At 41.4% G+C, this 23,430-nt stretch overlaps 1 protein-coding gene across 1 annotated transcript; it reads right to left on the reverse strand.

Annotated features, from left to right (window-relative positions):
* Positions 1-10,376: 10,376 nt before the first annotated feature.
* On the reverse strand, positions 10,377-22,947 carry marchf4 (membrane associated ring-CH-type finger 4). Its single transcript, XM_049594400.1, has 5 exons — positions 22,633-22,947; positions 21,514-22,251; positions 13,678-13,833; positions 12,538-12,730; positions 10,377-10,980 (listed from the first exon to the last, which is right to left on the reverse strand). The coding sequence occupies exons 2-5, from the start codon at positions 22,000-22,002 to the stop codon at positions 10,559-10,561; spliced, it is 1,260 nt and encodes a 419-aa protein (XP_049450357.1). The 5' UTR covers positions 22,003-22,251; positions 22,633-22,947; the 3' UTR covers positions 10,377-10,558.
* Positions 22,948-23,430: the final 483 nt, after the last annotated feature.

Genomic DNA, 23,430 nt, shown 5'->3' on the forward strand with positions numbered 1-23,430 from the left:
CTTCAGCTCCACTGCGTTATATCCTTACATGGAGAGAGCTGCACACACTCACTGTCTGTTTATGTTTCAGGACTATACAGGACCAGAGATGTCCTGTTGGAATGTCTCTGCCTGCAACCTCCCAAAAATGACAGTTTATTAAAAGGACTGTTCGGTTAATCATCAGCCGATCAGCTGATAATCAGTCAGTGTGCCTTTATTGAAGATTAATATATCAATTATATCATATTTATGGTTCAAGTTCTCAAATGTGAGGATGTGCCACTCTTGTGTTTGGGGTTTTTACTGTTGGTAAAACAAAACAATCAATCTGAATACATCTCCTCTGGGAAATCATATATTATAGCAAGCTTTGGTTTGTTATTAGCAAGAGCAAGGTATGGAGGTGAACTCTGAACTACAAAGTCCTCTTTATTTTACAGCTGCACACCATTACAGTAAACAATCTGATAGCCACACAAGCGGGAGGTCACTAACCGTGTGCACATGGAGCAGATTTTACCACAACATTAACTGTAACCCACATTAACACCAATCACTGCATAATAGATATCATGTGAGTGATTTGGAACACATTGAAACAGTTGAGCAACACTTTAGACAAAAAAAACTTTACTTCCATTTGCAGTATTATATTTGACTGTATGGCTCTGTTCTGGGGCCTCTGCCTTTCCTCGGGCCTCAGCAGAAAGCCTCTTCCATGTGTCTATGTGGAAAGCCTAAGGTGGAGAGAGCACACCTCTCTGCCCTTCCATGTGTGTACAAAGAAAACCCGAGGCAGAGACAACAAATCTCCCTGCCCTTCCATGCGCCTACGTGGAAAGCCTAAGGCAGAGAAAGCAGCAGCAATGACAAACAGAAATGACATTGATAAGTCAGACACCACATGAAAAGGAGGAGCTGGGGTGGAGGAGGGTTTCAAAGCAGCTTGCAGAGGAAGCAGCAATAGTAGGCAGGCCAGAGCAGTTTAAATGGGGCGCCCTGAATGAGATTCCCCAATTAGTTGCATAGAAAGGAATCATGTGATCTATCAGCTGACTTCAGCTTATGGCCTTAAACACATTGTCTCACTGAGTGCTGGGAAACTCCACCCATTTAGCCCTAACATGGCACACAGCCCCCACTGAGCTAGTTAGCTGTCCCAAGCAACCCATGTGTTTATAACAAAGTCCCTTAGGTGTTGGGGAAGCTGATGCTGTTGTTGCGCCCGCTCAGGTGGTCCCTTGGTGGTTTTTGGGTGTGTGTATGCTGTTCTGGGGCTGGTTCTCCACCCCTGACTCACCCTCAGGTGGAGCCAAGGGTTGGTAGGGTGCAAGGTGGTGTCATGGTGGAGCACTACCACCCAGTTCCTCTTGACAAGCTGCAACCTGTACATGATGTTCAACAGTTTCTCAATGACAGTATAAGATCTGACCCACTGACCCACTGTCAGCTTGGAGGAAAGGCCCTTCTTCCTTTCGGGGCTGTAGACCTACACCTGCGCTCCAGGAGCAAAGTCCTCCTTCCTGCAGAGAGAGACATAGGCCTGCTTTTGTCGGAACCCCGCATCTGAAAGGGCCTGTCTGGACAGTTTGTGCACCTCCTGGAGCCATTCCTTGAGGTTTCAAAGGTAGTCCAAGCCAGGTTCACCCCCCCAACTCCAGTTCACTGTATAATTTCTTGGGCAGAACATCTTGTTGACCAGGCACTCAGCAGTGGTGGTAGCACTCTGATCAGGGACCACATAGGCCTCAGGCCACTTGGGGAAGTAGTTTTGCCATGAGAATATAGTGATTACCCTGTCTAGTAGTAGAGAAAAGGCCCAGTGTTCCTCATTTGCCCCAAATGATTCCCTGGCCTCTGTGTTAGGCCTACTCACCAACATACACTGAATGCATTTTCTTCCTCATAAAACATTTGCAAAGAGTTTATGTTGAAGTTTGAAACCTACTGTACATTGTTTACATCCGTGTTTACCTACTAGCAATCTGATTCTTTCTGACTCATTGCTGCATTCGTTGGTGCAATAATACTTCCACCTGTGGATCAGTAAAATAAGTGAAACCAGCAGCCACTCTCAAAAGTATGGCTCCATAACTCTCCCTCAAATCCAAAAGCTAGATCAATCAATCAGTCAATCAATTTTATTTATAAAGCCCAATATCACAAATCACAGTTTGCCTCACAGGGCTTTACAGCATACGACATCCCTCTGTCCTTATGACCCTCGCAGCGGATAAGGAAAAACTCCCCAAAAAAACCCTTTAACGGGGAAAAAAAACGGTAGAAACCTCAGGAAGAGCAACTGAGGAGGGATCCCTCTTCCAGGACGGACAGACGTGCAATAGATGTCGTACAGAACAGATCAGCATAACAAATTAACAGTAATCCACATGACACAATGAAATGAGACAGAGAGAGAGAGAGAGAGAGAGAGAGAGAGAGAGAGAGAGAGAGAGAGAGATGCAGGTAATGACAGTAGCTTACAACAACATTATTGAAAGTAATAATATTATAGTTATAGTTCTGGCTACTGTGGTACAATATGTTGAAAGTATGTATTAATATCTGGCAGTATACATGTGTGACAATAATCATATGTGTATAATAACAGAAGAAGTATGACTAATGACTAATGATGGCAGCAGCAGCAGGAGGCATCTGGCAGGACCATGGCAGCAGCACAACCACACACGTCACGCTGTCCAGGCACAGCTGCGATATGAGTTAATCTGAGAGACAGTGGAGCACAAAGGCTCCGGAGAAGAAGCCGAGTTAGTGCCGAGCTAGAGTGCTAACACTCAAATTTGGGATGTCATTGGGTATAAAGTCTGGAGCTGCTCCATGGACATTGAATGGGGAAAGATGTTATAGAGGACACTAAGAGCACCCAGAGGTTTGTTTGTTTGTGGTTGTTCTGTTTCAGAGGTGAGAACACTACAATAGAATAAAGGTATAAGAAAACACACACACACACACACACACACACACACACACGCACACAAACAATATCTGAATTTGATGGTATTCAAGATGCTGCAGCATGAACAGTTCTCATTGCCATGAGACATGAAATAAATTTTTCATTGTCTCCTGAAGGACGTTTTTCCTTTTCAGTGCCGTGGATAGATTATCACAGATGACCTGCCTGTCTTTTAATGCATCTATGATTTTATTCTTCTCTTTTTAAAAAATAAATAAATCAAGGGCAGAGACCTTTCCCTTCTGCAGTAAGTGTGGCGAGATCACTCAGTGGTCCTGATGATTGAACGCTTCATTTAACTTTAGTATTTAAAAGCAGGTACAGATAAGCTTTGGTGAAAGTGTTATGTGAGGCATTTAACAGACTCTGGTGTGTGTAACTTCACTGTAAGTTTTCTCACAGCTGACCAAAGAGTCCCACCATTAAGACAAATCAATTATGTTTTTATACCAGGATGCATTAAGTGCCGGAGTTAATCTAGAGATGGAGCTCGTTGCTGTAATTGTGCATTCTTTTTAGTCATGCGATAATTTGTTGAAGAGGCTTATAATAATAACTTGTGTGACCTCCACCTGCTGTAAATGGATGTTCATGTGAATGTTGTTGAAGAATTCATTAAAAAAAAGAAACATATTTAAATGTTATTTTCAGTGATTACAGCACTCTGAGGTCTATCAAGCTTTGTATTATATGTTAATAATTAAGTAAGTCGACATAGACAGGCATAGCTGGCATTTAAAAAAAAAAAAAAAAAAAAAAGAGCTGCAAGGGAAAAATAATCCGAAGATCAAGAGTGTATTTGGAGAGCATTAGAGGTGGAAGAAAATGAAAAGGCAAAAGCTATTTGGGTGTAGTACAAATAAATTAAATTAAATTAAATTAAATTAAATTAAATTGCATTGAATTGAATTGAATTGAATTGAATTGAATTGAATTGAATTAAATTAAATTAAAAATAAAAAAAATAAAATAAAACAAAATCTGCAAATTGTTTGTTAGATAAGTTTTTTATTTTTGTTAGCTCTTTTCTTGTTTGTAATAATAATAATGATAATAATGATAATGATAATTATCGTGTTTAGCAGTTAAAGTGTACGTTCATGATGTTGGACGTTTCCACCAGCACATGAACGCACCAAAATATGGCCAAAGAACTGATAATCCACATATATCCAGTAATATGCCAGGGGCGAGGCAGGTGCAGGCTTAGCGAGAAGGGCATATAAGGAAAGTAGAGAATAGATGAGAAGACCTGACCCTCACATAAACCATTTGCGTTTTATCTATTTCTTTGATCACACACATTACTTTGAGGATGCAGCCGTACCCATACTTGGAAAACAGCAGATCTTCATCACCGCTTTAATATGATCCTCAAGTGAATGCTGAAATATTCACTGTCATAAACAAAACAAAGAAAAGAGAAACACTAAAAAGAAAGCTCAAAAAACATAAAGAGAGTGTGAAGGACAGGCCTTTTTCAGCAAGCAGAACAACTGATGAGAGCCTTGTCAGATCTAGAAATGATGTTATACTGTGGCTGATTCAAATTTTACTCAATAAAGTTGCAGAGATACTGTAAACCATGTTGTTTACAGGTCCCACTCATGCAAAGTGCAAACAAAACCAGGCAGCCATGGTAAACATGGGAAATTTGGCAATGCTGCACATTAGGATTGGACATTTCTTGGCATGTGCCCTAGTTTGACAGACATATTTTAATCAGGTCACACAGTGTAGTTCTGACCCAATGTGACAATCAGCAGGAATGCATTAGTGTATACAAGGCGGTCTGTTTATCGACTTTCAAAAGGCAGCGTGCTCAGGAAGTCCCTCATCAGGGGCTCAGTTAGAGAAATGCAGCGGTACTGCTATTGACCTGCTCACAGAGTGCTGCCGCTGTTTATAGAGCACCCGAGTGTGTGTGTGTGTGTGTGTGTGTGTGTGTGCGTGTGTGTGTGCGTAGGGTGGGGGTGCTTTTCTGAAGAGATGCTGAGTGAGCAACTGAGCGATTAAGAGAGAGGCAGGCAATCTTTCTCCCAGGCAACACGCCTTTTAAATGCCTGCTGCATCCACATTAACGCTTACAGGTGGAGCAGCTGTGCACCACGAGGGGAAGAACGAGGAACAATAATTAGAGTTACCTCCACAAACTAGGACACTCAAGTTTCTTGCACATTAATGCAGTTATGACACCCTTAAAGGAACACCTCACCTGCAAAATGACCACTTGTCAATCAATTAGTCATGCCGTGTAACCTTGAATTCTTGAAGAAAACCTTTTCTTGCCGTGGAAAACAGCAAACATATACTGATTGATTGGGGACCAGGTTTAACAACAGCAAAACTACATGAAAACATCTGTTCACAAACACTTACACAACTGCAGTATAATCCAAATCTCATTTATCCAGTCGTATGTTAAAACCTTACCATTTAAAACTGAACTGAAAGTAAAAAACTTATCTATGCTCTCTTCAAAGCCAGACTCCAATCGGGTTTTTTTTATTGAAAAATGCATGTGTTTGAGAATTACTAAGCATTCGACTGAATAAATGAGACTTGGATGTGAAGAAGTTTGCAAATGGATGTTTTGAAATAGATGTGCTCTTGTTAAACCTGGTCCCCAACCAGTCTGTAGGCCCTTTTACACTGCTCTTTCAAGGCAGGAATTTCACATCGTTATTCTGCCTTGCCATTTTGTATAAACGGTACAATCGTGGAATTGGGGGCAGAGTTGTCTCACCTTGAGGCCAACAGCAGAGGTATTAAGAGCGCTGACATGACATCAGCATAAAAGGGACAGCTGGCAGGACAGGATTATGGGCAGGATGGGTGTGCCGCTGTGGCACATTTAAAAAGCAGCTGAGAGCAGTTAGCGGCTAACTCAAGGACGAAGAGCAGAGGCTGAAAATGTCTACAAATTGAAAAACAATGAGATCTTTATCCTCCGAGCAGAGGACGAGATCAACCGCCACATAACAGCGTCAGTAAATAATTGTCAGTGCCATATTTTGCCATTGTTATAGTTCATAAAGCCCTGTTAACATGTATGTTGTATGTCACACTAGAGCATTAGAGGCAGACACTGTTGTGTTACCCATCACACCTGCCAGGCCTCTTTTGCTTCTGCAATGCCGTTATGCTGTCGAAAATCACACACTGGCACAACATGATGTCACCCCTGTTTGATTCTTTGTAAAAAGCAAAGGCGGCATAAGGGAGGGACTTTGTAGCAGCAATCTCTGTGTAGAAAAGGGCTAATAAATCAATATGTATAATCTTACAGTATCCTACACACACTAGACCTTTTGTTACGGCATCAACACCACCACAGGGGACAACAATGGCATTAAGACCAAGGACTTTGTTGTTACTTTCTTGATGAGGTCTGATATTTTTTTATAATATATTTGACTGTTAAACCACACTGTAAACATGATCTAATACATGTAAAGCCCTGCATTGAAGAATTTGTGGGAAAAAAAATCAAAAAGGGATCACTATGCAAAGTGACTCCATATTATAATGTTGTATTATTATTTCTGATGTATTTATAGGTACTAAAGCAGAATGAATGTTGCAGCTGGTGGAGGTGGAGCAAATTATAGGGTTGTAGATTACTCTGTAGCATTGCATCACATTTTACAAGCTGATCACGTATTTTGAAAGTAAAATATTTGTATCTACAAAGCAAGCGTTGTAGTTCCCATCAAGGACATTGAGCTCATGTCCTCTGTGCTTTTCTTGCTTTCTGTTCAAATTTCTGTGGGGTGTATTCAAGAAGGAAGTGCTTGAGTAAATGCACTTATTTACTTTCCACGACAAGCGGTGCCTGAACTGTTTATCATCGTACAGACATAAAAATCTATTTCAGTGAGCAGAGTGGTCTGTGTGTTCTTCTGTTTACAGAGATGTACCATATGTCTCGTGGAAATACCCTATAGCAAGACATTAAACTCCTGCTTGTTGCTTTAATTGAGTTATCGCAGCTGTACATCGGAGTATATACAATGTTGAAAGTGCACAGAAAGAAAGAACCTCTGCACACACCTCAAATCTTACCACACGACTGTGGATATAAAGTTGATTGCTTGATTTTTTTTACAAGTCCTCAGTACACCAACGAGCCACCAGGGGGAGAACACAAGCTACAAAAAAACATGTTACTGAGAATCATTTCTGTAACCGATTATCTTTTTTGACAAGTGAAGTACAGAGTGCCTTTCATCTTTTCAGTTGGTTCCTTGCTTGTAAAAGTCTATTTCTACATGATGGAAGATTCCCAGATAAAGTAATGACTAGAAGTAATGGGTGGTTTCAGATTTAAAGGACCAGCATGGCGACGGCTCAGTGGTTGTCATCTCTCAGCAACAAGGTTGTGGGTGTGAATCTCTAGACTTCCTGTTTGGAGTTTCTTCCTGTGTGTTTGTACGCCCAGTCTAAAAGCATGCAGATGAGTTGAACTGGAACCTCTAAATTGCCCATTTGTTTTTCCATGACAACTCAACCAAAAGACTCAGCTTCAGGCTTCAGCAGCTGATCTTGAACAGGTCTGAAGAAAAAGGAGGGATGCATGTGTCTAACCATAAGTGTTAAGGCTGCCTGTCCTTCGATCTCTCCTAGCATTGTTGTTGACCATCGATGCTTCTCGCCTCTTTCATTTCATCTCACCTCAACAAAAAATGAGCAGCACTTTAAAAATGCACCTTTTCATTTTCAGAGGTTGCAGGGAATGAATGCGGCGCTTTCTACCCGTCTGATTCAGACTTTAGATGACCTGCTTGAGTAGCACATTAGCTGTATGCAATTTACCCAGTTTCAAAGGTTCTGTGTTGTATATAGTCTGCAAAAATCCTTTTTGGGTCAGTTTTCTGCAGATGAAAGCAACATGTACAATGGTTTTATTACACCGTACAACCAACCAGGAGAAAGACAACCTGTCTGAAATTACTGCTTCCTGTGAATTTCACGCAGTCAGACTCTGCAAAGTGCCTCAATTATTTGCTTTAGCAGAGATGTTAGGAATATTAAAAGCTTTAAAATGTGATGGAAAATCTGATTGATGAGCTTCATGAAAGACTTCTTGACATGATATGATTCCTTCAATCTGAAATTTCAAAACCGCCACAGTAGTTTTTATTTAAAATGTTCACTAAAAATATATTTATTTCTGATGACAGAAGAAGGTTGAGGCTATTTAGTGATTAAGTGAAGCCTGAGAGCAATGAGTGAGAATGAAAAGCACATACTGAAAGGGAGCAGAGATTTCAAATTGAAAATATAGTGTTGAAAGTGACTTTGTACTCCCAGCCCTGACATAAATTTCTACATGCAGTATGTTAATTCCAAAGCATGAAATTGAAATGATCTCAACATGTGCAAGTGAGCGGCGTTAAATAATTAAGCTGCTGGAGACATGCTCCATATTAATCCTGAAAGAGGACATCCAGGTGATAAATTCCTATGCATTTTGGTTGTTTTGTGAGTTATCTTTATCAAAGCTACGTGTGCGCGCCTGTGAATTCAAAGAGACAAGGTGTGAAGAGAACTGAGGCAAGCAGATTCATCATGAACTCCTCACGACCTCCCAGCTCTTTGCAAGTCGGTTCTATAGAGAAGCTCCCACCCATTGATATCAGCACTTCATGGCTTAAATAATTCAGCAGAAAATCATGGCGCTACCTGATTCTCTGCAGATACTGTACTCCTGGCATTTGATGATGACGAGAAACAGCAGAGTTGCACATCCACCAGGTAATGTGGAGATTAATTAGGAGGAAAGGCCAAACAAAAAGCAGGTAATGTATGTCATGATTATGCTTTGTTTCCCAATTAAACTCTTTGTTAAACGAGTTAGCAGTGTTATACTGATGAGACAAGGTTACAGTGTACAGCTGCACTGCAAAAACCTACAGGAATAAAAAATAAATAGCTCGACATTAAGCTCCTCATTCATATCAGATGCCTTTCTAAACTAATGATGTGTTTTAATGTAATGCACGTTGGAAAAGGCTCAAAGGCATCTGAGGCAGAGCTCCTGAAAAATATTTCACACTATGATCAGCTTTGGGCTTTTTGCTTGCAACGGATAATATTAGCTTCAAAATGATGTTGTTTTTTTTTTACAGGACGGCATTCAAGTTAAAGACAGTAGAGTAATACACAGTGTCCTCCCTGTACAGCATCACTGTGTCAGAAGTTGTGGGAAAAATGGGTAACATCAATAACCCCCCTTCCCCACCATCTCCACCCGACTATGAGCATGCTTTTAACAGTGTTTCTTCCCTCCCACAACACGCTTCAGAGATCCACTGTCCCCTGGGATGAAACTGATCTTTTGTGGACATGAAACACGAGCTGTGGAGAAAATATCAAAGAGCATATCTGAATCTGAGAGCCGAGAGACGGGGAAATCACCGGCTTTGTGAGGCAAATGTGAACACGAGTATGCCCCTAATGGACTGCAAGTGACACCGCTGCTTTGGAGCAGAAACACGTTGCCATGCGTGGAGACACTGGTAGGAGTAGATATATGTAGACTAGCTGATGACGGTCCTTGCTGTTGTTTTCCCCCCGTTATTGTATGGAGGGATGGTATATTGATGTAATGTTAGAAAAAAATAAAAGGTCTCATTTTGAGAAAAGAGCAACTGCATTCTCAAGACTCAACAAAAACTCTTAATAGCATCTGGAAATAAAACACTGGAACTACAAATAAAGAAGCACATAGAAGACAAAGTACCAACCAGTGCTTCAAACCTGCATCGATTAAGCTGGAAATAGGGTTTACAAATTAGTTTAGACTGCGTGTTTACTGTCCCATATCTCACCTGTTATTTAGAATGACAAGATTTTAGTTGTTGCACCTTTAAACATTTTCCCAGCTTACATTCAGCAGCTGCAATCTGCTGCTATCTTTGGACACACAGCAGGCGTTCAACCTGGATCCTACATCACAGTGTATGCAATATAGAGAAGAGTTACAGTACATTAATATAACATGCAGAAATAATTGTCACTAATTATCATTGCTTTGATCCAGGTCCAGATGCTGATGTTAAAAATCTACAGGTTTTCTATCATAAAAGTAAGTTTAGAGGAAGTTCTTCCTTCAGTTATTTTCAGATCATTATGTAATACAGACAGATGTTAGGGTAAAAATATATGACAGAGCTCAAAAGTCCTCCTATGAAGGATTTAGTGTTCTCAACAGCATTTCAGTTGTCATTCATCAAGCAGAGCTGGCTGAGGTGTCACCTGAGATGCAGCTGAAAGCTCTGCATCAATATTAAGGGGACCTTTGATCTTAGATGCTGTATACTGTTTCAAAAGACCAGGAATGAATATATATATGCAAATATTAGCAAATATTCTTTACCCCAAATATCCAAAATAACAATTTCCCAAGCAGTTCTGCAAATCAAACAACTTCGACTTTTATTCAATCCATGTAAGGACATCAGAGATGCATTTTGAAACAAACAAGAACATGGTATTAATCCAGTGCAGTTAAGATATGACTTTTTTTTTTTCAACTGTCAGCTGGTTCATAAATCTTTCACCTCCGTGTGAGATAAGGCCTCAACTGACTCCTCAGACTGTAGTGACTCTCATGACCAGCTCTCGTGTGCTATTGCTGGGTTGGCTGCGGGCCTCCGGCTGCCTGAGGTGGCTGAGGAGGTGGAGGATGTTGTAGGGACAGTGTTGGTCTGGCACTGTGCTGCCGCTGTTGGGGTCCACATGTGTTCCCAGTCCTCCCGCAGCCGTCACCATGGTTGTAGAGGTGGAGCCGTCGGCTGTGGAGGCTACCACCATGAGCGAGGAGGTGGAGGTGGACACCCCTACCCCAGTCTGGTAGACCGGGCTGGGCTGAGACAGAGTCCTGTCCACAGTGGCATTCTTCAGGTCATCACTGTCCATAGACTTATCATAGTTCAGGACTTTCCACTGCTGGTTCACGGCCTGCCAGCGGTGGAAGATGCGAAACACAGAAGGTCCCTCGTGGACAATTAGTGCTGTGGAAATCAGAGGATCAATTAGACAATGTCACTGTCTGGCAGTAGTGTTAATGACACCACAAAGTGATATATATCTCTGCAGTGGTGGATTCACTGTGTTAAAGCCTGCAGGAAGTATTAGCCGAGGGAGCAGCAGAACAAAACAACTCATCTTTAAAGTATCGCACCATAACCCCGAGATAAGATTTTTATTTCTTAGAAAAATTGTAGACGTGGCACAACTTATGACACAGCAGTACTCACCACTTCTGGATTTAGGTTAGCAAGAGTGATGCATCTGTTCTCTGCGGTTGTTCGATAACATCTTATCACAGTTTAGAATTGCTTATTGATTCATGTTCATTGAACTCAGTATCTGGAAAATTGAAATCAATCTGTAACAAGAGATGATTGGACCCTAAGATTGTACAGCTTTTTTTCCATTTTAAAGTCATATAGAGGGAAATTCTTTATGAATGGGATGTTTTCGTAGCCTGCCTAACTTAAGCTGATTGCCTCCTGTACCATCGTCACCACTACGGCCTGTACACACAACTGTTTCATCATACAGCTCACAGATTTTAATGGTAACGTACAACATCGTCCTTTGTTGTAGGAAGTCACCGCTCTCTGCTGTTGCACTCTGATAAAAAACAGACGCTTAATAATTCCCAACCTCTCCTGTATTTACAGAGTTTATTGATGAAACCCTGTCTCGCCTCTTCAGCCCTGTTCCTCTCCCACTCCAACTTTGCGGATAAGTGAAAGTCAGGTCTTTGCTCTTTAATGTCTGCCAGGTGACAAGTTAATCTCTGTAAAGTGCAGAGTTAATGACTCCACAGTCAATCCTCGCCACCAAACCGGAGACAATCAATCTCCTCTTCCTCTTATCCCACTGTCTGCTGCAGTGGCAGTTAGAGTTTTCTTAATGTGAGATGCCATCACACAGTCATCCAAAACACGCGGGCCCTCGGGCTCCAGAGGAGGACGGCAGGCTTAAAGGGGCTGCTGCTAGCTTGGATTTGGACACCCACATGAATCCAGAAGATGTTTGAAAATGTTTCGATGCACCTTTTTATTCTTGTTGTGTTATATCTACGCAAAGTTTGGCTGCGAAAACCAAATGCTCATTGTTTTAGAATTGAATTGATGTTTAGTTTATCGAGTAAGCTTTGACTAAGCATTTTATCTTTAACATGGTAAAAGTAATATATCAAATAGTGCACAAAATATTAATAAAAGCGCCCAAATAATCATGTGTGCAATACAAATGCAAGCCAGTGTAACATGACAAGACTGCACACATTCATATTGATATGAAATAGCAGCATAGATTTGTTATATTGATTGTCAATAGTGTAAATGGTTCCTGCCACGACTGGCGGGCATGATTATTGACTCTACTGAGAACCTTGACATTATGTTTGCTCAGTCTGTGGAATGCATAATGTACCAAACTGGACAAACTGAATATCATTCTCAGTCTTAAAAAGCACACATTAATCCCAAGAGGAATTATGAGGATCAAATTATATCAAACAAGTAATAAACCCAATGTAAATTCTAGCACCTCACCGATGCAGACGATATCCATAAAGCCGTACATTCCGTAGCAGATCTGGAAAAGCAGGTCTTGTCGCTGCCAGCGGGCTGACGGGCTGAAAGACGACCACACCAGCCAGGAGATGCTCGCCATCAGGAACAGGGAGCCCAAGATGGCTGCTGCTATCTGCACTTTCTCTATCACTGTCAAGGAGATGGCCTGCCACTGCAGGAAGACACAAAGAACAGTACAGCTTAGCTCTTTGTATTCCATTCTCATTTCTTTTTTAACTTCAGTGAATACTCGGAAAAACACCGGGGACAAAAAAGAGAACAAGTGCATTAAGAGTAAGTACCAACAAAGGAAAGATACAATCAGTGGGTACAATCACAGATTTAAAAGCATAACGCAAAAACATTCACACCACAAGTTAATCAGGCAGATAATCAGAAAACTTTTCCTCTAACACAGATGGTGAGTAGGTATATATATGAATGCAAAACATTTTAATTATTTCTATCTTTTGTTTTGTTTAGCATTTGCACATAAAGATCTGGTTACAACAACAAAACTTAAGGGAACACTACAGCTGAATATGAAGCACAAAATTATAAAGCAGTCTCTCACGCATCAGTGCTGCCTGTAAGAACCTCCAAAAAAAAATCCATGTCCACTCACCCCCCTATCTTATTACTGAAGTCTCAAACTGAGAGAGAAGTTACTTCTGCAATCTTTCTATTCCAGAGATCAGAGGGAAAGCCTTGTTTAATTCAAAACTTTCATTTTCAGTACTCGGTTTATGATCAGAGCAAAAACAGAGCTGCAGTCGAGACAGTGTGATTCCTGAAAATGGTGTTTTGTCCCAAATAAATTTTGATATGAAAACCAAAAATGCATCCAAATGAGTCCCGGAGGAGAAGGGCCTGGGGCTCTCTACCCCTATGCTCATAAACCCCAACAATTCTCCTGATGGCAAAACAGACATTTTGTTCTCAGTTTCATCGGACTGTTAACTTGCCAGAAACCTCTATTTCCAAGAACCGACAATAACTTGCTCCTGATCACCACACTGTAAATATTGTCACACACAGTAATAAAATCTCGCCTTCTCATCCAGCTCTCCTCCTTTTTAAACGACCACAGGACCGCTGCCCTTCACACCCACAGCTCACCTGTAATGGGTTCTTGGTGCTGATGGCAATGACCTGATATTTGTAGTAGCAGAGTTCACAGGCCCAGGAGCCTCTCTCGCTGATCCATTTGATGAGGCAGGGATGGTGGGTGCAGCGTACTGACCCACTGCACCGGCATGGGCTCAGGAGCTCCCCCTGTGGGAGACAGTTAATCAATACCAGCAACCCAGGACAAGAGATCTTCATTATTTATTTCCTTTCAATGCATATGTTTCATGTTTTTACTGTCAGTGGATATCATGTCTGGACAGTGTGTGCCCTGATGCATTCTGGGTTAAATTCTTTCAGCAGAAGCATACAGAAAGCAATGAAATGCGAATATCACAACAAGAAAATTGCTGCAATTTTCCGCCTCGTAATACAGGACTCGACCTCAAAAGTGGCCTAAGTAGTGATTTGGGTTTCAGAGGAAATATCTCCCTATAGCAACCATTGACCAGCTGATAGTCCTTTGTTTTCTCATCGCATTTACTCCCTGCAGATAACCCTTTAAACTACAGGTTACACTATACATACATTTATATTTCTTTGCAGTTCTTTGTGGCTGGCTTATTGATTTTCTGAGAGCTTTGTATCCACAGTCAGGCACACACGCACACACGCACGCACACACACACCCGCACACACACAAAACACTGCACATTATAGCACTGTCATATTATAGCAGAACACCAGTTCAGGTGTGAAATGAAAGCTTTGCCTCACACCAAGTTGACAGGCAAAATGCTTGATTACTAATACAGTTGAAATGTGGAGGATTAGTCACCGGAGCTTTTATCAAAGAGCAAACCCCAACAACGCTGCAAAATACAGCGTTAAATGTACACCGTTGCTGCAGCTGTCACATATACATAAATATTCTTTTGTAGATGTAAATATGGTAACTTCAGTCTAAATATAAATATAGAAAAAAAATACATCATCTTCTCTTTTACTCCTCCTTCCTTCACTTTCTGTCCTCAGTGCCTCCTTTGCTCCCGGCTCCTGAGCTTTATTAAAGGCAAAATGTAAAATCTTATGTCTGACTGTCCTTCATTTGTATTCATGAGTACATTTTGAACAATGTCCAATATTTGGTGCAGTTATTGTGAAAGATACGGTCACTTGTCACACCGGTCATCTGAAATGACATTTCTAAACTCAGTATTTTAGGATGTTAGTACAATTGAAGGCATTTCAGGTCCTCTACATTGACCTGGTGACAGCTACATGTGATTGATTTCACTGAAAGGAGATTAACTAGTGTGGTTAACCTCTCAGCTGCAGTAGCCTACACCTTAAAGAGGTTTAAGTAGCTGAAAGTAGGGATGGGAATTGAAGAGTGGGTCCAAACTGTCCAATCCATCTGAATCATTTGCCTCCAAGTTTATCAATTTTTTTTATTGATACTGGCATGTTTTTCTAATAGTTGCACATTGCAAACAATGACATTAAACTCAGTTAAATTAAAGGAATGCCATGTTATTCATCTGATATGTAATAGTGCATACTGTGTATGCTCCTTGGCTGGGCCAGATGTGCAATTAAGTCTATACTGCTGCTCGTATCACACTGCATGTGGATTTATATTATTACAGCATTAATATTCTCTTACCCATAGTGTATTTTATGTGTCTCACTGTTGTTGGTTATTGTTTATTGTCTTTTGCTGTTTTATGTGTATTAGCCCAGAGATCACACAATTTCGTTGTACTGCTGTGCAGTGACAATAAAGGCATCAGATTGAATTGAATTGAAAATTTGATGCTCTACATATGAGTTAGTAGAAATTAGAAGATATGCTTTATTGATCCCCAAGGGGAAATTCAATTTTTTTCACTGTTGTCATATACACACAGGCCCGGAACACACACACGTGCACAAAAAGGACCTATGCATGCATTAAATGGAGAGATGTCAGAGTGAGGGTGCTGCCCATGGACAGGTGCCCCGAGCAGTTGGGGGTTTGGTGCCTTGCTCAAGGAGGTGAACTGGCACCTCTCCAGCTACCAGTCCACGCTTCACATTTGGTCTGGATGGGGACTTGAAAGAGTGACCCTCCAGTTCCCACCCAAGTCCCTATGGACTGAGCTACTGCTGCCCAGTGCACATGCACAACACAGCAGATTATTTTCTCTGACTAAGTAAACCTAAATGAAAAGGAGTGCTGTATAAATATTCTCTGATTTTATTAATTTTAAGAATGGAGATAATAAATCAGTTGCATTGACGGAAAACCTGTGTGAACTTACTTTTTTTTCCCCACACAGAAAACTGATCAGGAATAAATAAGGGAATCGATAAAGCATCAGACCAATGAGCAGAATTGATAATGGCATTAGTATCAATAAAATGAACTAAAAAGCAAAGCAGACCATCACTTCAGCACCCCAAAGGTTGTTGGGGTACAAATCTATTTTTGAGAAGCATTTGATCAGGGCAGTGCTGTGATCTACTCCTGAAGAGGTGCTCAGTGGTAAACTTATGATCTCTTGAGCCATGTGAATATTGCTGAAAAGGAGAATCTCTTTGCTATCAGATAAAAGATCTGAGATTTAGCAGCTTTTAATGTGACCAGCGTGTTTCCAGCTCATCCAGTGGGGTATGACAGGTTTCCAAAAAAAAAAAAAAAACAATCAAAGCATTAGAAACTCACATAACAGCAATATGTGCCCAGCCATATTCTTAACCAGACATTATTCTCAAACTGGATTCAGCCTGAGGAAAATATTAGAGATTTATAATCTCTCACCCTGGGCCCCAAACTCATTAAAATATATTACCACTCATGTCTTATTGGATATAGAAAATGACCCAAAAGATGTAGGCTTGCTACCCTTTTGAGGTCCTGACCTGTAGTTAAAGAAACTCGGGTCTGTAAAATTCAAAGCAGGACCTTCTTGTATAGATGTTTTAATCTTAATGGGACTGAACAAAAAGCCTGTAGTGAATGAAAAAATAAACTCGCCAACCCCTTCTGCTGCAAGAAAGCTCTCCTCCTCGCTAAAATGAGGCATTCAATTTCTAAGCCAAGGCATTGTTAATTCAATATTAAATATCCCCTGTCCCTGTCTGCCGCGAACATGGCACAGAGATTGTGGGAAGAAATGCAAAACGCAGTGAGTTTCCAGATTATTTCTCCACGGCATCATTGTGCTGACATCTCTGACAGACGGAGCGGCACCCTGGTTGAGAAGAAGGGAGGGAAAAGTGGGGAGTTAGAGGAGAAAAGGCCCATCTACAGATGGCCAGGGTGGGAGTGTATTGGCAGGAGCACCAGAACACTTCTGCCGTGTCCAGTGGGACTCAGACCGCTCACTGTGACTGGCCTGATTGCAGCCAAGAGCTGAAACCTAGATCACTCCAGTACAACTGAGGCTGGAGAGAGAGCAAGAGAGACTGATAACAAATGTGGCATTACAGCCCACGCATACAGAAAGTGATAACTAAATGTCCTTTTGTTGATCAAACAGCAATGATCATTCAAAAATTTAAAAAATACACACACAGGAACAATGCATTCAAAAGATAAGTCTGATAGCTCGGGTCGTGTTATTCCATTTCTCTGTGCTGCATTATCCTAAAACTACCTCAGTGCACCTAATTTTCTCCTTATAAAATTGGATCCACTCCCAATGTATATAATGTCATGAAACTAAATTAGAGACAGCTATTCACATTTCTTAAGGGTCTGGAATCAATGCAAGTGAACTCCATTAACTCCAGGCAGAGAAATTGTGGTATAATAAACTAGCTCCCATAGAAACTGAATGAAAGCGATTTTTACAATAGCCGATGACATTCAGGCCACAAGCATTTCTCCAGTCCCTGCAACACTGCAGTCATTTGAAAAACAGCTTCATATGGGCATTTTAACCATATTCAACAAGTTAGCAGGAAAAGAATCGCTTAAAATATCAAATTAAAGGTCATATAATGTCACATTTATTTACCTGCAATGACTGCTCATAAAACATATGCTGGGGGACGTTCCACTCATTGTTTATTTTACAGGAACCATTAAGCCTACAGTAACCCTTAATGGCCCTTTCGAAAAAATTGAATGAAAGGGCACCCACAGCTTATCATTTAAGTTTATGAATTCACAATTCCTGTCTAAAAGCTTCAGCAAGGCCAAAAAATGTCATGCGCTTGTGTAACTTGTTTATATCCCATTCACAACAAATGGCAGAGGAGCCATCCTATGTACATATGATGGAGCATAGAGAGCTTAATGCCTCTGCACTGTGGGGCCATATAGGAAGAATGATGCTAACTTGACCCCTCAAGCCTTCTCATTGTGTCTCAGACAAACACACTGTGCGAGTGCATTATCTGTGTTATGATTTAGGAGGGGGAGACGACATTTTTTCTAAGCAGCAGGGACTCACATATTCTCAACATGCAGCTCAAGTGAGGACAGGGCAGCAGAAGCCCCAAAGGGCACGTCCATGTAATAGTGCATGACAATTCAGGGAAGGATCCCTCACACACAACATGACTTTTCTTTGGTTCTTCATATTACTTTTTGAATATCCATTTTAGGAGTTTGTGCACTACATGACTATTTCCTGAAAATCTCTATGATCCGAAGATAAATCAGAGAAATTGCTTACTCTTTGAGGGATGAGGTCAAGATCAAGTCTGAAAGCACAAGCTTGAATAAAGCAAATGTTCCATGCAAGCTAGTCAGAGTCCCCTGTAAAGCTTCTCGCCGACCTTTAGCTAAATAGAACTGACAATGGCTTGAAATATGTCTTGAGTTAGCTGTGTATAAAGAAATACATGAATAACCTCAGGTGCGTTGGCTCAGCTGTTCATTATACTGTATATTGTGTGTCTGGGAATGTAAATTAACTCCAACAAAAGTAGTCTGGCTTTGAGGACGGATCAGGATTTTTATATCTTAATACAAAACTCCCCTGTCCTTTTATACCCCGAAAGAGTTCTAGGTCTAGGTAATCATTCCTCCCTGCTGAAGATATCCCTTTGTGTGTGAACCTAATGGAAGTCACGGGGGACAAAATCCACAGTTTTACTCTGTGCTAACACCAAGTAGTTATTATCAAAAGTTACAGAAACACCTTTAGATTTTCCTTCACATCTGAGTTGAGGCTTCCTTAATTCAATGAACATAACACCTTTGGTCTTCTCCATAAGGATTCCTTAAAATGTTTACTTCATAATTTAAGGTTTCTGCTCCTCTTGGGCTTATACTTAGGAAATCCCTAAAAGTTATTGCACAAAAGACCTTAGGTATCACAAGCACAAGTGCAAACAAACGGTCCACATGGAAACTGTAAAATCTCCTAGAATGCAGTAAATGTTAATGTTTTTCCTTAACTAAGGAAATATCCTCATGTCCTTTAATATGCTGAAAGTTCTAGGTCTAGGTAATCATTCCTCCCTGCTGAAGATATCCCTTTGTTGTGTGAACGTAATGAAAGTGACGGAGGACAAAACCCACATTTTCGTTCTGTGCTAACATCAAGTAGTTATTATCAAAAGTTACAGGGGCCAGTTGCACCAAACACCCTAAGATTTTCCTTCACGTCCGAGTTAAGGCTTAACACCCTTTTGTCTTCTCCCTAAGGTTTTCTTAAAGTATTCACTTCAGAATTTAAGGTTTCTGGTCCTTTTGGATTTATACTTAATGAAATCCCTTAAAGTTATTGCATAAAAGACCTTAGGTATCACAAGCACAAGTGCAAACAAACATCCACATGGAAACTGTAAAATCTCCTCCAATGCAGTAAATGACTTCATGTTTTCCTTAACTAAAAAATGTTTAGGTATGCTCATTGGCTAAGGGGAAATTAAGCCTTAAATGTCATAGGGGAAAAACACCTCAAGGTATCCACTTAATTTAGCTTACAGACTTCTGAGGGAATAGCTTTATGGCCAGGATGGAGATGAGGAATGATAAAGTGACCACAGCTTTCAGTAGGTAGGTGAGTATTGTATTAAGTATTGTATTAAGTACTGTATTAAGACAGATTTGGAAACTAAGATGGAAACTATCTTTAAAAATAGCAGGACTTTGGTTGTGAATCACAAAGGGCACCTCAAAGAAAATGGCACCAAAAACACCGACAGAAATTCGATTACACAGACTTATTACATCATTTGGTGTCATATTAAATCAGAGTACAATCATTTTTCAATGGTTGCCACTGTCAGACACTCAAGGCCCTTTTCTAGTGGGATGCTTGAGGAAAGAAATGTCTCTCGCTCCCTTCTTTACTCTGTCTTGAGTATCTCAGCCTTGGGGATGGAAGTGTTTTGGAGGTGGATTGTCAGATCAGATACTGGCTGCCTTGGTCTATGTGACATCCTGGAGGCTAAGGGAGAACAGAGGATAACTAATGTCCCCACTGCCTGTATCACACAGTGACACACAGACAGTCCACTCATCTCTCTTTTCAAATGGAGCATCATTCTCCTTGTACCCATTTACACCTCGGCGGATCCACATTTGGACTTCACCCAAACCAACAGCAGAGACGACAGGAAAAGGAAGGCCGGTGATAGATAAGAACTTGCATAATGATAAGACGGCATGAAATCAAGTGCTATTGACTAGCTGCAATGTCTCAAGGAAGCATCGATGAGATGAGTTGGGGGAGGCCATGGGAAACACTGCAAATTTTGAAGCCGATACTTTGTATGCACTGCAGAGTGTGCTGACTATCTGGAGTTTTGGAAAAAAAGCAAGGATGAGGCCTTGTCTTGCAATCTCACAACTAGACCCCACGTCAGTAATGATTACAAAGTCTGTGCTCAGAGGTGGAATGATGCACAGAATTGCTGTTGGTGTAATTAGTCGATGAAACATAAGAGAGATTATAGACCATACACAGTGCAATGACCATGAAATGATACAGTAAATCTGTTGCTCGGGTAAAGGAAAAGCAACCATGAGCACAGACTGCCGGGTAAAAAGTTATGTTCTGCACCTCAGTTATCTTGCTTCACACTTTTTCTAACCTCCCTGCCTCCATTGCCAATTGGTGAGGTGTGACATATTTGTCAACGTGGTCTCAAAGGCTCTGTCAAACAGTGTAACTAATGTGTCTGCAAATTGCTAAGTACTTGCTCCTCTGATATAATTCAATATTATTTATTGCGACACACCTTAGCCATCTTCTTTCAGATTTTTGCCTCTCCTGATTGATGTGGTGTGACATTATCATCAATATGGCCCCAAACACAGAGGCACGCAGTGTGAAGGCTCTTCCCTCCTGTTCCGTGCACATTATTATTCTTTTTTTTTTTTTTTTTTTTTTTGCTGTTTCCAGGTGGTGCGTGAGCAGCAGAGTGAGAGGTATTATTTGATTTTTTCACGCATGTAATGCTTCGATATGAATTCACAGTGTTTGGCTATAATGAGTTGTTACTGCATCTCTGTGTATCCTCCACACTTGTCAACCATGGGGACAAGGTCTTTCATTATCCTCCCACTGCTAGCTATAGCTGTCTTTTCAAGCCATGCAAAGGGATGAGTGCAGGATGCAGTGGGATCCCTGCTTAGTGGGCTCTCCAGCTGCGCGGATGCCCTAATAAGATGCTGGGAGTGGGTTTTCTCAGTAGAAAAGAGGCTTGACCAGTGCATTCTCATGTAATACAAAAGCCTGAATGTAGCAGAGGCTCTGACAGGAAGGAGAGGTTTTTGGATTTAAGTGGTCACCTGGTTTGGTCTATAGTTGGAGAACCAGTGGTTGGGGGATTCATTCCAGTTAAATAACACCAACAGATTTCACAAAGAGAACATATGCAAGAGAGATAATCCATGGATCATACATGACATTTCTGGAAAACAAATTTTCCTTGACTTACGTGCTCTGGTCCCTGGAAGCAGATCCTGCACACGGGAGTCCTGAAGCCACTTTCCGTGTAGCTGGTGAGGGAGAACCTCTCCTCCAGTTTGCCCTTTGAGCAGTCATCAGAAGAGCTGCTGCAGCCGCGCAGGGCCGCCGACAGCTCTGCAGCATCAACCCAGCCCGGTCGCTCTCCGCCCGGTGGCCCGGTGGCTCCTGCTGCAGATGGGGCAACCCGGTCCCCTGCGTGCTGCTGGTGGCTCCGCGTTAACGTGTTGTTGTTGTCGGGGACGGTGACGCCTGTTTCATGGCTTTCCGTGCCTTGGACGCTCATGGGGGTCAGCGGAGGCAGCGGTGTCGGCGGTGCCGGTGGCCCGAGAAGGAGCACCCTCAGGTCACCGAGCAGGACGCAACAGCGGCTCTTCAGCATGCCCTGGCTGCGCAGCATTAGGCTGTATCCGGCCACAAACTCACAGCACCATACAAAGGTGCTGGAAGAAAACAGCATGTACTGTATGTGTCCCCGTCATGAGCAAACACTTCTTCATATGCCGTGGGATGGGATAGTGGGGGTGCGTTTTTTCCTGCGTTTGTTGGGGAGGTTAGAAAGCAGCCTTTTAGTTTTCTATGTTGATATTGGTATATTGAAATTCAAAGTCCTTTATTGTCTTCCCACGAGAATGTAAATCCAAAAGGCAAACAAATCCCATCGATGCAAACAAGTGTCTGAAGCCATTAAGTTCAATAAATGGAACAGCTAAAAGAGGAAAATCAAATGTTAGATTGATAGGAATATGAATTCAAGTAATAAGGCTATGGTTCGTTCACTCAGTGTCCACTGTCATTTCATGGCCTTAATGGTCTGCCTGCTCTGTGCAACATAAACTATCTAGACAGGCTTCTCCCTCCAGATTCACGACGAGTGCAGAAACCACGAATCAAATCTGCCTTTGGTACAATGGACTGATACAGACTAACAAAATGTCAGCGCTCATTCTTGAAAATTCAAATATTCCAACAACACCGAAAGACACATTTGGAATCAGCACAGCTCAGATTACTGTCGACGTCTGAGGCTTTTCAAAGCAAATCAAGTCAATCGATGGCGTGCCATGTTAGGAAGCGAAATCTGTCTTACCTGGCGAGCTACCCCGATTTCTCTACGACTCACAGTTTCGGGATTTTTTTTTTCTCATAGAGCTCCTGCCAGACTGCAGGTCGCTGACAAGTCTGCGTGAAGCTTACATCCCCAATTATCGAATTTCCATGTCCGAGGAACAAGCCGATGGGTTTAAATCCCTCCGTTAAAATCCAACACGATTGTCGGACTGTCCTGCTCTGGGTGAAAGCATCCGTATCCCCGGATTCTCCTGTGATCATTGGCTGCTGAATTTGTGCTGCAGCTTCAGCACCATGATTCCTGGGACAGCTCCCAGACGCCACACGTCACCACCGCACAGTGATGCAAGCAGCCAACTCATTACTATAACTGAGACAAATACAAAGCAAAATGCTTAATTACTACTTTTAGCCAAGACATCCATCATTATAGAAGAATGCATTAACTTAAAGGTGACATTAATATATTTTTGTTTTCAAAGGAGGGGGTGTTTACTACCTTTCACCATGCAAACAGAGTGCAGAGAATTAAGTCCTACCCGCTAATTATCAATAATTAAACAATTCAATTATCAGGCAACACATGGCAAACACAAATTATTCATAACAGCTCTGCTAATAGTGTCATTTTGCTCTACACAAATATCAATTAGACTGAAAGTGGCTTAAACCTAAAAAACGATCACGTCTTATAGGGAGTAAAAAAAGGAATTGCAGGCTAGACTCCAATTAGGCACTCACTTCACCACAGTTCGTCAATATAAAAAAGACCATGAAATTAAAACATAGATCAAACCAAGTGATGGGGATTGAAACT

Source organism: Epinephelus fuscoguttatus, linkage group LG13, assembly GCF_011397635.1.
Source record: "Epinephelus fuscoguttatus linkage group LG13, E.fuscoguttatus.final_Chr_v1".
Taxonomy (NCBI): Eukaryota; Metazoa; Chordata; class Actinopteri; order Perciformes; family Serranidae; genus Epinephelus; species Epinephelus fuscoguttatus.